Below are 18,159 nucleotides of genomic sequence, written 5' to 3' on the forward strand. Positions count from 1 at the left end.
CATAAGAAATTCCAAAGTACCATTTCAGTTTGATGGCCACTTGACGCCGTAAGCTTTCAATGAAGGCCATGTAGGGAAGCAATTAAGCCAAGATAATGCAGTTAGCACGATATCTATTGCGAACAACAGCCGTGAGTAGAGCACTTGAGGAAGGCTGCCAGCAGCCTGCAGCTAAGCGCATACACTCATATGGAAAGCGTTCAGAACGATACCCACCCCTAATAATTTATTCTTGTTCGCAGCACTCTGATGACATCAACCAACGCATACTCTGGGCGAAGGCAAACCGTCTTGGTGGCATCATGGGCGTCAAGGAGGTGTTCACCAAAAAGATATTTGACGATGTGCTGCTGCAGAAGAAGGTACACAGTGGAGCCAATTATGACGTGGTCTTTAAAAATGCGACCCAAGTATTTGTTCAGAATATCAGAGACATTTTATAACTGAAAATATTTCAAGCCCAAGTGAATGCCTGTAGCTTGAACAGCATTCGCCGAGAAGACTTCATATCATTCAATATAGCACAGGTTTCAGGGCCGAGCTTCATATTGCTATAGACGGTGTATTCCTGTGAAGCACCTTTACAACTTTACGTTTTAAGGCAAAGTTCCTGTGCTTCCCCTTCCAGCAGTGGCGAGGCCATCGCGTCGTGGTGACTGGACCAAACCATGTACACAACCAGGCCTGCGCCTATAGAGTTAACTATGTCGTGGTCACGTGGGACACAGGGTCGAAAAAAGGCGCCGTCAGTCACCATGAAACGCCGCTTAACATTACGTCCTGAAATTGCCGAAACTGCACGGCATGCTGCAGGCCTGCGTAATAGCAGTTGCAAGATGTGATAGATCCGGGAGCAACGTGGGAGCAACAGTCGCCTAGTGGCAGGGCCATACATGCAACCGAGTCGGAGCGTTGTATTTTGGCCTTGGCACGTATGTGCCGATCGTTGGGCTCTGAACGCTGCAGGAAAAGCTCGAGTATTGCGCTCTGGACGCTACATGTGCGTGCCGAGCGTTCTGCTCTGGACGCTGCCCGTATGCGGGAGAGAAGCGACAGAAACGTGACGCTCTTCTAAGTGACAAGCGCTCTCAGGACGCTGCCCGCAAACGCGTTGCACAACTCGGATGCTCATATTCATGCCAACACATTTCTCACTCATTAAAGCAGCTGCGGTAAACCCCCTTAAATATAAACACAATAATTATTGACTAGTGCGTGGCGACAGCAATAAAAGCATATCCCGCATTCGCAAAAGCACAAATTGTACGATCTCGCATTGAGTGAAATCGGCACTATATTCCTCACAAATATTAAAGGAACAACTGATGCTCCATTAGCCCCGAAGTAATTTACAAATCTTCGGCTTATTCACGCTCTTTGCCTCGTCAGCAGGGAGAAAGTAGCGGTGACTGTTCCATCCAATTTTTGCAAACTGTTAGCATTACCCAGTTTTGAAGAACCTCAGTTCAATGCCCTGTCATCGCAGAAAACCTGTGCCTCTCACTGCCAGGGCCCAATTTTAGATATGTGCCATATCAGTGCCGCTTCTCTAGATGTGATGCAAATGATCAGCATTATTCGATAGGTCGAAAGTAAAAGCTCGGTGATCACTACAAGATCGAAGAAAAGGTATCGAAAGCAAATACCTGAAGAAAAGAAGAAAAAATGTTTGAACCGCTCGTGCGAGTGGCGCGGAGCGCTAACACTGATAAAAGCACTAGCAGATTTAAATTTGCGAAATTCTTGTTGGCTAGTTGGTAATTAATTGTAATATAAAGGCGCCAAAATCCACACACAAGACAAGAGAATGAGACAGAGCGCCACTGACAACCAGTTTCTTTTGCAGAACCCACATACATATATGCACTCAGCTAGCCCTTTGGCGAGGAACCTTGTTGCTTATTATTATATACTCCTTGCGCAGGTGCTGGCTGAGTGTACATATGCATGTGGGTTCTGCAAAATACACGAGTTGTGAGTGGCGCTCTGTCCCATTCTCTTGTCTTGGGCGTGTGTGTGGGTTTTGGCGCCCTTATATTACAATTACATTAAATTAGCGCTTGTTACGAAAGGCAACGCTTGAAAAATCAAAACAACAGGCCTTGCCATAGGGCGCGGGAGATGCAGAAACACCTCCTTATGTGTTGTTGCAAACTGGTACCGCTGCCGCTCTTATTTTACTGACGTCACGGGCACACAACAGCCTCGCGAGAAATATCGCGGCACCCAGGGAGCCCTTATTGGAAATTTCTATTCGTCTTTTCAAAGGATACGGTCAGAAAGTTTCAGAAACTGAGATATGATAGTTTGAGTTCTGCATAGAAATGTATATTTCAGCATGTTTTATTGCAAAGCAATAAGTGAACCCCACATTTCGTGATTTTTAGCTCTGGCTAAATAGCGGGCTCAATAGTTTCGTTTGCTGAAAAAAGAACTTTGAATGACCCGTTAAGAAAGCACACGAGCAGCAACGTTTTTCGTTTCTTCCGTAAAACATCTGTAACATCGAAGAGGTAGGCTGTTGGTGGCCACTGGTGGAGAACTGATGAGAATGGTCAAGCATTTAATTGCACCAGAAAATTTTCGAGCGAAGTTTATCACCAACGGCGCAGCTGCTCAAATATGACGTCAATGAGCAGACGTGCGATGGAGCTGACCGAGAAACTGAGCGCAGCAACTTGCTTTTGCAATAACTGCTGATATGGTTCTAAGGATTGATTATGTAAGTAAAGATTTCCTTTGGATTAGTAAGTGCTAGACTTCTTCGCGCTTTTGCGAGTCAACGAGTTTCAGCTGCAGTGCTACTGAATATATTCTGACGCAAAAGCACCTGCAAAGAAAAACTTGCGTCAGTTTTCAGTAACGTAGGTAAACAAAAGGTTGGTCTTCTCTGTAGACAAACCAGCAAGCATTGATTTTATGGTGGGCGTGGCGCTAGTATTACGGCGCACACATACCTGTAACACACTCTGTACGGGAGTGCTGTGCGTATGTCTGCCATTTTGGCCCTCAAAACATAGAAGTTATGAGGCAAAGTCTCTATTCGTCTCAGTGGTAGGCATCGGTAGGAGCTTCTTTAGCAATAGCAGCAGGTTCAGCTGGCTTGTGTTTAGCTGTCCACCTCCATTTATTGGGAATAATTAACTATATCAGTGACTACTTGGCGCCTTCACGGTTAAGATCAATTGATCATTGGCCGATAAATGAGTAGATACCCCACAATGAGAAAAGCAGGCCCTGGTCGAAGACAAGAGACACTTACGACGCATATTGGCCCATTATTTAGCGTAACAAAACAAGAAATTTAGTCAAAGGGGAAGGAAAGCGCGAGCCACTTTTGTGCCGGCTAATTGAAGACACTTCCGCTGAAGCCGTAACTCCGTACGCCTTACACTGTGAATGTAGCTGAAGGAGGAATTGACGCTGGCCTCTGTAGTAAAGAACAAGATCTAACTGCAAGAAGGTTTTGAAAGGAGAAGAGGAAGACATCTCGCTCTCTCGCTCTTTCACACTCACTCCCTATCCCTCCTGAATTTCTGACCAGCGCGGCCGTTGCAACCGCTACGCATACTTTGCGTGTTGCGCGAATTTCTTCAGTTGCGTTATCTCGGACACTCTTGCCTGCTTTCTGGCGCCAGTCACATACATTTTAGTATGGGTTTCCTTCATGCGTAAGCAATGTTGTGGCTGCGACAGCTACTGTGGTGTTTGCTTTTGTGCTCGTGACCGCAGAAGTTGCGAAGAGTGCAGCGACAGCCGCACGGATACGGCCCCAACTGCTACTTGCGCTTGCTATCTCGGGAGACCCCAATCATTTCGACACCGCAGATCATGAACAATGGTTTAGTCAGTGCTGTTGACGAAGCAGCCATCGGATTTGGTCCGCGATGAGGTCGCATAGGACCCGATAACACAGTTGTATGTTAACTAAGTTTTATTGTCGGCGTATATATCAGCACGGGCAGTGAAGGCGATTGCTTGATAATGGTTGGTTTTCACGCGTGTACAAAATACTAAACAATTTCTTCCAGTTACATAAGATCTTAAGGTACCCCGTGATGCATTAAATTGCACGCACAGACAGATCTTTCTGTTTTACGTCAACATTGCACAGGACTGATCACACATGTATGGCGTGAATGATGCACGAAATGTACAGAAAATTTAAGCTGTGCCATTTGAGATAAGCATAACACCTCTGGTGGGTTGGAGCACGTTAACTGTATTGTACAGAATTCTGTAACGGAAACATGTAGTGTATTTTGCTTAACATGTATTTTAGGATGAAAGTAACGGGAAGGATACATGTGTGAACAACACCATGAAAAATATGTTCTCTTTTCTCCATGCATTGGTCCAGCACTGTGGTTACCATTGTTGACCAGCAGCGCAACCAATTTTAACATGCCATGACAACAAAGAAAGGATGTACCAAAACCAAAGCGGAGCACGCCCGTGCACAGCAGGCGGGGAACGATTCCCCTAGCGAATACCACTTTGTTCTAGTACAGCCGCGCAGGAGATTCCATGCGAACACCCGTTGCGCTCCCGTGTTTCACTCGTCCATTGTAATGGAGATAACTCCTACGCCATTGGCTATGAACGGAACTGAAAAAGGAATTGCCGCGACTGTCTGTAATTCGTGGCCGCTAGGAGATATATGAAGTTTCACCCCCTTGGTCAGACAGGTGACTTGCGAGCGAGACTAATAGGTATCCTTGGTAGGCGAGTGCACCAAGACAACCATATTTGTAACGTACACTAATCCAAAACTGTGGAAGTGGCAAAATACTGTACAAATATTTTTTAATAAACTACACAATCGCGAAGCTACAACTGAGTGTTGAAGAGTGTAGCAGTGCCCTTATTATTTAGTAAATCTCTGGATTCCTTGTTTTGGCAATAAATGCAAACAACGTAATTGCTGCTAACTTGCAATATATTGGGTTCGTAAGTGCCACAAGTGACATTTTTCGAAAGCGCTGAAACAACATGGGCAAAGAAGGAACAGACAGGAGCAAGCGCTACTTCCAGCTCTTTATTTCATGAACCGCAAGTGTTTTATACAGTGGTCAAATGCTACAATGACACGGCAGAAGACTGTACGTGCACGATGAAAAAGTATAGCTGCCGATAGTGACAGAAACCAGAAGTCATGTGCAAGATTACGTTGATACACTGAGGAATGCCAGTTATTTTTTTGACAATGAAATAGAAGGAGCGCTGACACAAGTGCTTCCCAGTGATGCTATTTGCTGTGCTTCTTCTCATTCAAATTTCTTCAAATTTCTTCTCATTTGATAAAATTGCTAGCTAGAAAAATAAATTTTTGAACTTGGTTTTAAGCAAATAATAACAGCATTATAACTGGCGCCACGTTAGCTGAGCCCTCCGGTGAATGATGCAGTCTTAATAATAATTCCTTTCTGAACAATAACAGCCGCCTTGCCATATGACTGCATGTAAGTAAAGTTTTAAATCCATACCACTACTTAGAGGGATTGCAAGCTCGTACAGACCGGTGAATCTGGCAGCAGCACCCTGACAAGGAGCTCTTGCACAACGGTACAGCGTAAAGTACCGAAAACTTCTCTCGCGCTTGTACCATTGTACAGTCGTGCAAGAAAGAGGTAGGGAAGAAAGCGCAGCACATTATGGGCTGGCTTGCTCGGTGGTCGTCTGCAAGTTGCCGTCACAGGGCCATTTGTAGATCTACATTAGGGGATGCTTATTATCCCGGCAGGAATCTAATGAAAAGCTTGGCTTTCAGCACTACGCAACACATGTATTCGCGGCAGGGCCAGAAAACTGGTTGCGAGAGGTACTGTGGGGTGCAGACGGTCTGAAGTTATAGCATATTCCACAAAATCATCCAAAAACGCAAATACTCACAACAGGAGGCGCCCACTAGGCGGCCCACGGTGCAACGATCAAAGAAACCAATTAGGCCTCTTAGTGCAAACGATTCGGAAGACCAGTTTAATGGTGTGCACCGGCCGGTCGCGTGTGTAATCTGATTTTAAGGCTTTCGAAGCATGAAGGCACAAGTGAGGTGCGCTAAATACACATCTTCTGTGCGCGTATCCTTCAACTGCGGCCTAAAGCACACAAGCTAAAATATTCGCGTTTAATCTGTTGATCAAGTACAGAGGGCAAAACGCATGTCTAGAACACGCTCTGAGCGTGTTTCGGGCGTAACACGCGATAACTAGCCATAAGATTTGGTTAAAAATGGTCTGGATTGAAACATGTGCTATTAAACTCATAGAATTTCATCGTCATTTTTGGCTTTCTTGGTCGCAGCGGCTTTAGGAGCTCCGGAACACACAGTTTGGTTGTTCTAGGCATGCGTTTTGCCCTCTGTACATACTAAGCGCGCTCATGACTCCAGCGTCAATTCCAGGAAGAATGTATTGCAGTTATTAGCGCTCATCATCATACAATTATTTCTGTGAGCTAGGCCAGAATAGTCTTGCAAAGAGATAAATTCGTGAAAAGACTCTCCTTATGTTTTCATAAAAGTTTGCCTTGCCATCTTTTACGTGGAGCAGGTGGTGTTCCTAGAGCCGACCCTGCTTTATACCGCCCTGGAGAAACTGTACGCTAAAGAGCGTCCGAAAGGACAGTTCTACGAGGCGACGGAGATTACCATGAATCTCACTATGGGCATGTGGATCAACAAAGGCTTCCCTCCGGCTCTTCGAAAGGCACTTCACAAACGGTAATTGAACTTTGGGTGTTTTCCTGCTAAATGTGGTGCCCTGGTGACTTTAAACTTGCCCGCTCATGTGTGCGGTGCGGTCTCATTGTCAATGTCGCCTCGGCAGCTAGCCTGCTCTGTGTGTACAGATGTCGTTGCTAAAGTAATGCCGCTTATTGCTCTTGGTTTACCTGAGAAGCCATTAGGGGATGCTGATTATGAAGAAGCACGGATCGCAATTTCCCTCGGCGCGCTTTATACTTTCTGGTTTTCGGAAAAAGGAGTACTCACTGAATACGACACTTGAAAACGAGGAAGATACTTTCGATATTGCAAAGCAATGATGAAAGGTAGCTCATGCAAAGCGAGGAGATATCTGGCGGGTGGCCTGGCATGACGTGCACTCGTAATCCGGTTTCAGACTGGTTCCATTTGGCAAATAAAACTGAAGTTGAATTCCTAGAAGTTATGACTAAAATAATGAAACCATGTTCCATATACAGCAACAAGTGAAATAATGGAAATAGGATTGAAAGTAAATAGGTTGTTTGATGTGGTACAATGTTTCATATACGCCTATTTGGCATTGAAGAAGCGTAGATTGTTGGGCCAGTTGGTGCATGGTAAGCAGAAAACTAGCCGAAAAGACGCGTTCACGAGGAAGACAAGTACACAGAACAACGCTTGAAACACAACTTAAATATTCTTTACTTGGTGAATCGCCAACAACAGAAAAGGGTGCACATGCGAGAGAGCAGCCACAAATGCTATCAAAACAACCAGAAAACCTTAACACCGTATTTCATGGCTACCTTTTTAACGTTATGTGAGACTTTAAGCAGGTATGGCATAAGACCTGCTGTAATGCCATACTTGCATAAAGTCTCACACAGCGTTAAAAAGGTGGCCATGAAATACCGTGTTAAGGTTGTCTTTCCTGCGCCTTTTCTGTTTAAATCGAGTGTTCTATACAAACTGTAACGTTCCTAGCAATTCAAAACTTTTTCTGCAATTGATTAGTTGTAACCGTTGCTTTTTTTCCAGAGAAAAGTTGTAACCGACCGCATAGCATTGAGAACCTCAACCTAATACCGAACACTGGTGCTAGCAGGGTCGTTGCCTTCGCGAGCGAGAACGATTCCGCTGTGAAAAATCATTACGCGGGTTCATTTGCGGATAAAAAACGCGTGACCATTATCTTCTACGGCAGTTCTCGTCCCGTGAAATATCACGAGACCGCTCTGTAGGGACCCTCAGTCCTTGTCAGGTGGCGCCGCAACTTACTTCTACTACGGTCCCTAGAAATTCCACTAAACTGACTGGGTGGCGTGCACGAAGAGCTCGGAAGAGGGGTTATAGATCAAGAACGCGTGCAAGGGAAAGATTCTGTAAAAACCAGTAATACTGATAGAATGTTTTGTATTATCAGAAGGAATAGCATTGGATTACAAAGACTTCTATCATGAAGAAATAACATCGCAGCAAAGACGAGGACGTAAGGCGCTGTGTATGTGCCGTTTCGTTTTCGCTACTCTTTCACTTTTGTTTTTTTGAATTTAAGCTATCTTCGTTTATCTTCGCCCCTCGGTACTATTAAGGTTATATCGTGAAAGCACGTAACAATTTAAGCATGAAAGCAGGAGCACGGAACAAGCCATCCACGAAACAAACATATGTCTACCCACCGAGTGAGCTTACACTCCAATATCAAGTTGCAAATTACAAAAATACTTATTCGGCTTCCTCGGTGCAGTACTTTTCTTGTCGATAGTATTGGACATGGGATACTCAGGGTCGTGCCTCCGTTTTATGGAGAGAGGTGACGTTATTAGATTCCTCCAATGAGGGTAGGTTGGTATAAGACGCTTTTCCCAAGAATTTCACCCCAGAAGAGCTGGGCACCACGCCGGGGCAAACCTTGTACCAAAACCGGCGGGTACCCAGCGGCATTGACGGCTTAACCAAGTACTTCCCGAACTCGTGTCGATTCTCTGCCTCTACTTGACCGCATCGGCACTCTAGTGACGCAGGCATCCTGTTAGTTCTTTTGATGGGTTCAAGCCATGGTCCGCCCTTGTGTTCGGGTTTCCTGGGAGCACAGCACGGTCGCTGCGTTGACTCAGGGGCTATAGTGATCGGCTGCTGACTCGAAAGATGTGGGTTAGGTCCTGGCCGCGGCGGTCGCATTTCGATGGAGGTTAAATGCTAGATGCCCGTTTACTGTGCGATGTTACTGCACCTTAAAGAAACAGTCCAGATTATCCGGAGCCCACTACAACGGCGGTCCTCGAGCTTGAATCGCTTGGGGCGCTAAATCTCCTAAACCATAAACCACAGCTTGGGAAGGTAACCTGCGCCTTGGAATCCCGCCGCTGTGAGCAATCTTCGGCCGAGTCTCGTGCCTGATGATTGTTTAATTTATTCGCTTACTGCCTGCATCTCATGATATCGTTTCAAGCCATCGCTTGGGCACAAAGTCAGAGGAAACTCGCAAAAAAAAATTAACGTGACAGTACGGCCGTTGGCTTAGTCGAGAGAAACTCGGCAATACAAGGCCGCGTTCCGGGCGACTATTTTAAGAATATAGCGAGCTCTTTCAGAAGTTCATAGCACATTGGCCGCGTTCCACAGCAGTCAAACACGTGAAGCAAGTGCCCGCAACCTACCACAAGCAACCAAACCCGAGGAAAACAAAGGCACAAATGAATGTTAGCAGGCCAAATCTCGACGGTGTGAAGTACACTTCAGCGTAACTGGCTGCAATGGAAGTTAAGCCAACTAAAAGCAAGTAAAAAGAATGTCCCGGCATGCGAGAGGAGCTTTTCATCATCAGTCGCTCTCTGTTTTAGTGCAGGCTACTAGGGATGCAAACTCCAGCAGCTGATACGTGTGCGCGGGCTTGTGCCCAAATCTTCATCCGTTCTGCTACCACCCTTGCCTGCAGCGTATACAATGAGAGAATATTCAGTGTACCTGCTGATCTGTTCACAAGCAATCGTAGCAAAATTAGCGATAACCTTCAAGACAATTGCAGTGTGTAACAATGTCAAGCAATTAAATTTCTCTACTTCATGGCTGCCGGAGTAAATTTGTGTAAGGACAATAAAAGTAATCGATTACTTATCAGTAATTGCTCAATTCCGTTTTTGGAGCTGTAGCTTACGACTGTAATCAGTAACAATTAGGTAGAGTAAATGTATTTGTAATCGGTTAGTTACTTTTCGTAACATGTATAAAACTGGTAAAAACCTACGAGTCACCACGTCATGAGCGTCATTTCCGGCGAATGTCAATCATTTTTCGGACTTGAACTGCGCTTCCTGTCTTCGACGTTGGTTTAATAACCAGTCTTCGACGTTGGTTATTAAAAGGAATAGTCTATTTTATCTAGAATATACTCAAAAGACACGTATTTATCCGAAGCATCCTTTCTTTGAGGAAACAGTCAGTAGCACTTTAAACTGAATGAATCACGTGCTGTGGAATGCAGGGGCGTTATCGCCGCGCAAAAACACAAATCTCCGGTAGTTCATCGAAGGCACACAATACGCCGCGCCAATGGTGCACAAAATAGGAAAGCGGCGCAAACTCTATGTACACACGCTATAGTAGTCACCTCTTAGGAGTCTTCACTGCACTCGTCTCAACCCAGTCGTCGCTGGTTTTCACTTCAGTACAGCGAATAGGTCTAATATCATCGTTGTTCTGCCTGTACATTCTCTGGAATTTTTAGCCGAAAGGCAGAACCACACTACTTGCGAATACGCATGGAGCAATCTTTCCGCCAGCAGAGCCCTCTGTTTCCCGCCACAGCGCTACTGAAATGCAGAAAAGGATAATTATGCAGAGAGTATGTGTTGGAAACAACCAACTAAAAAAATGGCAGCGGAATAGCTCAACTAGGCTAGGATATTGTTAGCAAAAACAGTTTTGTCTAAGACATTTCGGTAGCGACGTCGCATTTCGGCTGGCGCAGCGAGCGGAGGCGAGTGCTACGACGAGGCAAGCGGTGTGACGTCATACCAAACGGCGGCGGAGGCTCCGCGGCGAGGCGCGCAGTGTGCCATCATGCCAGATGGCGCGGCGAGCGCGCGGCGTCCACCAGCTGTGGCGGTTGCTAGGCAACGGCTCAAGCTCGGTCTCTGTGGCTCCTCGCAGCACCGCCGCAGTGAAATCCGAAGTTCGTGGACAATGTAGCTATCGCTACAAAACGCCCCTTCTTGCGTTGGCATCGCCGAGGCGAGGCTTTTAATTCTACTTACCCTCAGACCATTGGCTCCCAGAAGTCCGGCGTCCAGTTGACACGTGTCCAACGCCAGAAGAAAAAAAAGTCTGCTCTGAAGACACTCAGCCTGTCCACCTCTCACAAGGAGCCACCTTTCTCTATCTGGAACGTGATATGAAGTAAATGGAAACGGGTTCCATGTAGCCGTATGGATGAAAAACGACGAGCTTGGTACTGCAATGATATCAAAGCGTTCCAGACATTTTTCACTTCAAATGGAGAAGAGGTTAATAATATTTGTGTCCCACATAAAAAGAGCTGCGAAAAGCCGTGTTCAGATAAAATATGTAAGACGGTGGTTATAACTGCTGTTTATGTAGAACCAGAAGATTTTTGGAACCAGGAATGAGAGTGAATTTCCGGTGTGACCGAATTTTAATAACAACGATGTTTTGTAGCTCGTAGCTGTACAGTCGAAACCGCTGATTCCTGTGTTTTTTTTTTATTTTAGTCGAAGTTTATGGCAGTCTCTCCCGCACTGCCTTTTATAATTTTTATGACCGCGAATTGCCCCATCTACATTTCAAATCCCTAGGAAAAGACTGTGAAGCAGCGTCACTAATAAAATAAAAAATCATCATTCACATGTCTCTCAGAAAACACTCTAGCTCTAACGATTAAGCGTTACTGGCATGACACACTTCTACTTGCCTTACACCTTGTGTAAAGGTTATGTTGGAAGGTTTTATAACGAAGTGACTAACGCTTATAATTTGTACACCATAACATAAGCTATAGCTTGTGGAGCGATAGAAAATACGCAGGTAATCAATTGAGGCATGGTCATGGAAAACGCAAGCAGAATACCTGTTTCCTAAGCAGTCTAAGGTAGACAGAAAAGGAGAGAAAGAGAGTGTTCTTGTTGAAACATTCGCTAAACACACTGAGGCTTCTCCCTCCATAGTCCCCTATGTGTGTGCTTTTCTAAGCAGGACGGAGAACCGTAAATATAGCCGAAGGTTTGTTAAGGATCCTCCACCCAGGCTCAGGAGAGCTCGGTTTACTTGGTTAATCGGATCCGACAGGGTTGTTCTCTGTATAGTGTACTTCTTGGCCTGATAACATTCTTAATATGAAGGGGCTGAATGGAAATGCGTAATCTGAGGGCACTTTTTGACGCCAACGTCATTTACTCCGTTAAACGACATACAACCCATTGGACCGTACCTTTGAGCTTTAGTAATGGTGCCTGTTCACCACTCCAAACACTAGCCATGGAGTTGGATGGTGCTGTCAGCTTTTGGGTTTATTTCTTGAATGTGACTAAATAAATTCCATAGCTTCTGTGCACGCATTTTAGCTCTCCATGGAAGCAGTGACTGCAAGAATGCGGCGCACAATCCACCAAATTCCTCTTAACAACACTCACGGTGGCCCCAGAAGCTAAACTTGAAGCGTTCAATAAAGCGCTCCCTCTGGCACACACAGAACCCTCTGGATCATCGAATCTGGTCTGGCGGAGTGGTACCGCCAGGGCATCCTCGAGCGGGCGAAGCGGAGAAGCGAGACCGGCTCAACAACAGGGCAGCACTTCACCTTCCACACCATCCAAGTGGAGGACGTTGCCGGATTGTTCTACCTGCTCCTGGCCTGCTTCGCCATTTGCTTTGTGGCCATTCTGATTGAGTACTTGGCGTTCACCGTCAGCAAGACCCGTTGCTACCGTCGTCGCCAGCGCTGTCGCTGACCCGTTGTTGAGACTGCGAAACGCTAGCTCGCATTCATGCACTTGCATTGGCCCATGCCATGTCTGCACATTTCGAGGTTGTTAATAAAAAAGCAGGCCTACGACAGTACACCACTTCAAAGACAATCTTGTAATGCGTGTAAAACACGTTAACGTGCTTGTTATCGATGCAAGTATTTTTACGTTGTACAGTTTTATTCCAGCTCAAGTAATATAAATACGATGTTTCACACTGCTTCCAGCAATTCACACTTCGCTTCTCCAGCTTTAAAGGCACACTGAGGAGAAATTGAAGTTGGCTTGTATCGAGAGAATACCAGCTCCTGATCCCAAAAATGCAACTCATACTTACAACAAAGCTCTTGTAACGTAGAAAAGAGCAAGAACCAAAATACAGGTATCGCCGCCACAGGCCAAACTCGCAAGTACAAGCGTGATGACGTCATAGTACAAAACAATGTTGCTAGAACCAATGGTTCTAGCAACACTAGGACACGAGAAGCCACGAATCGCTGAGGCGCAGCCAATGCATGCGCAAATCTCCTTGACGTCGCCAGATGGCGCCACGTACCCGGCAGCTACGCGCGCGCCTGCAGCATCGGGACCAATCCAGCGCCTGCTCACTGGCGATAGGCGGGCTCCCGGTATTCCGTTAACGGTAACAAGGTACACGGTATGCTAAAGGTGTCTACTTGCGAGAAGTTCGTTGATGACTTCGAGAACGGGATCCATCGTAACGCTGGCAAAACGCCGGTGCAAACGTAAACGAAGCGACGGTAGCGACGGCCGCAATAGCCGATAGATGCCTTCAACGTGCGGCCGACGGTAGCCTTCTTTGCGGCTGCTGGTAAGCCGCACTGCTGGCCGCCAGAAATCACGGAGTCTGCGTTACGTCATGGGTACGTCATGTTTCACGTCACTTAGTCCTGTGTCGTCATAAGAGAATCCCAAGTTTGAATCAGAGCGGCGGGAAAAACTTTTTCAACTTCGAATCCAAATTTCTTAGAAATAAATGCATATTTCGCTGCCGGCCAAGTGGCAACAAAGCCATGAATTGTCGAACTCTCGGATTTTGCTTAAAAAAATATTAATAGAGCTCTCCTCAGTGTCCCTTTAAGAACTTGTTTTCCTCTCACCTGTCTGCCTGTACACAGTTCATCAAAAGTTTCATGCGATCACAAGGCGCATGCGATTTACCCATTGTTTAAAACTTAATCTTCAGTGCTATCAAAATCGTCGCTGAGGCTGTGCCCCGAAATGGTGGCGCACTGGCAATAAACAACACGCTTCCAGCGGTGAACATATATTGTATTAGACGGTATAGGAAAATAACAAGCCTTGAAAGGAGCAGTCCTCTTCTTCAGTTGTTCAATGACTTCTCACTGGTGAAAATAATATGCAAATAAAGACACTTTGTTGAAGCGTATTGTCTAAGCAGAACCGTGACTCAGTCTTCCAATCTACCTAGAACAAAACTATTGATAACGCAGTGTTCCTCACGAGCCAAACTGGTGATATTGTTGCTAAACATAGCGACATGCCGAACTACCCTGCCCCCAAAATCAGTGAGCAAACCCGAGGGGGTAGCTTATTTTCTTTTCACAATTCTTTCATTTCTTACTGCATGTTTTATGGGGCTCCATCCAAAGAATCTAGAAGTAAATGTATGAAGTTCTTTGCTACCAGCCAGACATTTGGAAAATTGTGAGCCTTACAAATGCCCTGGAGGCACGTACGAATCTTGTGCCATGTGCGCGCCTTGCTCCTCTGACACAATTAGTAAACAGATGAGATGATCTGAAAGGGCTGTCTGCTTGCATTTGCGGTCGCTTATCTCTCTGGTGGCCAGGTCTGACTCCTCAGAGCGAAGGACTTGTCTGAAAACATTGAGGAGTTCTACTTTCGGCAACAGCACCCTGACACACCACGCACCTGCTGGAAAGCGGTAATTTACCCGCTCGGCTTAGGTCTGGCCTTTGTGTGTGGTAGACAAGCGTGTTCAAGATTTTGTGACACCTGCATGTGTTGATCTCCTAGGCTAAGTACATGCTGCAAATATCTCATTCTGTGCTGTTCTACGGAAGGAACTCCTGAACGGCCACATCATATTTCTCACTGTCGTAAAAATAAACTGACCAACACTATAAAACTGCACGCCGTTTAGCACACCTCCGAAACAATTCACATTGAAGGTAAGAAAAGCGAAAGAACAATATGCATTAAATCACCCATCATTTTCCCCTGAAAATGTTTCGCTCCAGCTCATGAAAATCTCGATTGTGGGCATTTAAGCAATACTCTTTCTTCACTTTCTTGAGTCGTACAAACAGCTAACCAGAAAAAAAATCACAGGGCACTTAAGACTGTTACATGCTGTGAAGGCAAAAGAATGAGTGTGTCTTCATGGGCGTTGGACCTCGATACAGGTTGTGCGCCGAGAAATGAAAAGAAGATGCCAATCCGAACGCTTATTCCACGAGCGCTGAATCCACAAAGGTCCGAATGGAACTCTCGGACACTCGTTTGCAGTGGAATGAAGTTAGCGAAATCAGGCGTTCGTTTTGGAGTGCTGTTATTTTGTTTGGTTTCGGTAGGATTATTACCTTCACGTGGTGCCAGGACTTGATGAGGATAACCTCTTTCTAGGACTTGTTGAGGTATTGCGTAATTTGGGTGATTATTTGTTCGTGCAGTTTACTGAGCATGGAGTACTTCATGCATCGGGAAGCCCCTCGAGCATGTTGTGTTAGCGAGACTCACAAGGCATATGGCGGACAACAGTCTATGCCAACATAGCATGGTAGGATTCGGCCCCCATCTAACCGAATAATAAGACGCCATGATGCAACTCGCACACGTTTTCGACGCGCTTCTTCCGAGCCTCACCAAGGCAGTCTTAGTTTCGGATCTTTGTACAGCTTTTGACTATATTGAAGATCACACGATCCTGACTGCCCTATCCCACTGACCGCACAGCTGAGATACACTTCGGTGCTTTCTCTTCCCGTCCTACACTCTTCAGTGTATCGGCACCCCTCAAGGGTCTGTCCTCTCCCTCTTCCTGTTTGACATCATGCACCCTCAATCCCTCTCACGAAAATTGACAATTATTCCCCATCTAAATCACACTCCTTATGCCGATGACATCACACTGTAGACTACCCACGGCAGGGACGGTTGCACAGAGAACACCTGAGAGGAAGAAGCCACCCTCACCCAAAATTACACAAGGAGCATCGGACTGTCTTACTCGCAGAGAAATGTCAACTGCTCCTCATCCGGCCTAAGAACCGCCGCTCCTCCCACTCCAGTATTGCCATTGAAATTAAAGGGGACCCAGTACCGGACGTTGGCAACCACCGTGTTTTAGGCCTGCACATTCATAACGATAAAAAAAACACCACCATCCACAAGAAACTAAAGCAGGTTACAGGCGCGATATCGCACCTCATTCGCAGAGTTCCAGGCAGCCATAGGGGCATGAAGGAGCCCGACCTCTGTCGCCTCATCCATGTCTTTGTCCTAAGCCGTGTGCTCTACATTAGCCCATACTTAAAACTATCCAAACACGACATAAATTCTTTCGATGCCTTGATCCGCAAGGCATTCAAAGTCACACTCCTCTTCCCCTCAACGCATCCACAAACAGATAACTAGGCTTGGGCGTCCACACAACAAAGTCGGCGGCATCCAACGACAGGCCCAACACATCAGGCTGACGCAAACCTAAGCGATTCAAAGATTAGTGGCTCACAAGCACGGTGGTCACGTAAGTTTGCAAGTTCAGCATTAAAATTTGCATTCACAGAAAACACAGAACTTATATGTAGATGACACCATTAAGTTTGACAGATTGCTTAAAGAAATATAAGGTATAGAAAACGAGTGTGGTGGCAACGGCCACCACTACATCCATCCGCCCATCATTCCGTCCGTCTGTCGATCCGTCCACCAAGACACCCATCCACCCTCCCATATACTTAAGCACGAGAGAGTAGACATCCGCAAGGCGCAAGAACGTAAGTCTGAGGAGACGTCAATTTCTCGGTGGCATGGCGCCTAGGTGCTCGGCAGGCTAACGTAGTGTCGTATTCGAAAGATAAATGTTTGTCGAGATGGAAGCTAGGAGCGTCGGCACTTCTATGTGAAAGGTCACGTCTTCGGCGGCCTTGGAATGGTGGTCGTTATGTGTAGTATAACCGCCAGCACGTGATGAGCTGACAAAGTGTTAAGCTGACAGCATGCCATCGAAGAAAAGTGTGAGAGGCATAGACAAGTCCACGGTTGCCAGTGTTTTGCTGACAACTAGTGGGCTTTCCTTCTCCGTAGAGCATCACGAGGCCGCCGGCACAGATTGGCCGACCGTTTCCCAGGCTATGCGGATGGCTGGAGATTTTCCTTGTGCTGTAATCCATGATCGGCCACTCATCGCAGTCGACATCGGGAAAGATACCTGGCTTTTTGAGGCCGAGAAGCATGTCTATATTAAAAACGTAACCATCCAACACTTCTACACACTCATCTGGCAGTATTCTCGCAAGAAGCCGAATCATGATGTTGGTTTGGTTTGATTTGGTTTATGGGGTTTAACGTCCTAAAGCGAGTCAGGCTATGTGAGACGCCGTAGTGAAGGGCTTCGGAAATTTCGACCACCTAGGGTGCTTTAACGTGCCCTAACATCGCGCAGTACATGGGCCTCTAGAATTTCGCCTCCATCGAAATTCGACCACAGAGACCGGAATCGAACACACGTTTTTCTGGTCAACAGCCGAGCACCATAACCTAAGCCACCGCGGTGGCCACCTTTGCTTTTTAGACGACTGCCAGGGAAATCGCTGGGGCTTAGAATCCTCTTACGTGCTTACTGAATCGTTTTGCTTTTATGGGGCTTAACGTCCCAAATTGACTCAAGCGACTCAGGACGCCACAGTGCAGTGCATCGGATAATTTCGACCACCCGGGGTTCTATAAACTGCAGTGAGTTTGCAACGAAAATGGGCCTCTAGTATATCACCTCCATCGAAATGTGACCGCCGTAGCTCGGTTCGGCTTCTTTCGAGTTAGCAGCCAAGCGCCATAACCACTGAGCCACAGCGACCCCTAGATGCCTACTGAATTCCCTTTAAAGAATAGGACGAAAGTTTGCAAAGGAAGAGCTGTCATGCTTTCGACCGCATCTTCATCTTAAACGCGTATTTTCTCAATCCACTCTGCACAGGCTGTGACGAAAGTTCTTTTAAAGGCAAGCTGGAAAACTCGACGTTTATCTAATAGTTGATGAGCGAAATATCTTGCAAGTTCTGTGCGTTGCATGTGAGATGTGAGGAATAAAAATTAGGAAAGAAAACCACATGTCACCCTAAAGTCTGCTGACTTCTTATTTTATTGTTTGAGCTACAGAAAGATTGGAGTGAAAGCTGCTGAAATGCCTGCCACAAGTAGCATCTTACATAATCTCAGAAAAGATATGGAAATCAAGCTTCACCA

The 18,159-nt window shown here is 46.1% G+C and overlaps 1 protein-coding gene across 1 annotated transcript; it reads left to right on the forward strand.

The window, feature by feature from the left end:
* Positions 1-296: 296 nt before the first annotated feature.
* On the forward strand, positions 297-12,672 carry LOC149360583 (uncharacterized). The gene is made up of 3 exons (XM_089567878.1): positions 297-362; positions 6,552-6,721; positions 12,414-12,672. Exons 1-3 carry the CDS (start codon positions 303-305, stop codon positions 12,670-12,672), a joined length of 489 nt encoding a protein of 162 aa, XP_089424004.1. The 5' UTR covers positions 297-302.
* The last annotated feature ends 5,487 nt before the right edge of the window (positions 12,673-18,159 follow it).

Source organism: Amblyomma mixtum, chromosome 2, assembly GCF_055824585.1.
Source record: "Amblyomma mixtum isolate Tamu chromosome 2, ASM5582458v1, whole genome shotgun sequence".
Lineage (NCBI taxonomy): Eukaryota > Metazoa > Arthropoda > Arachnida > Ixodida > Ixodidae > Amblyomma > Amblyomma mixtum.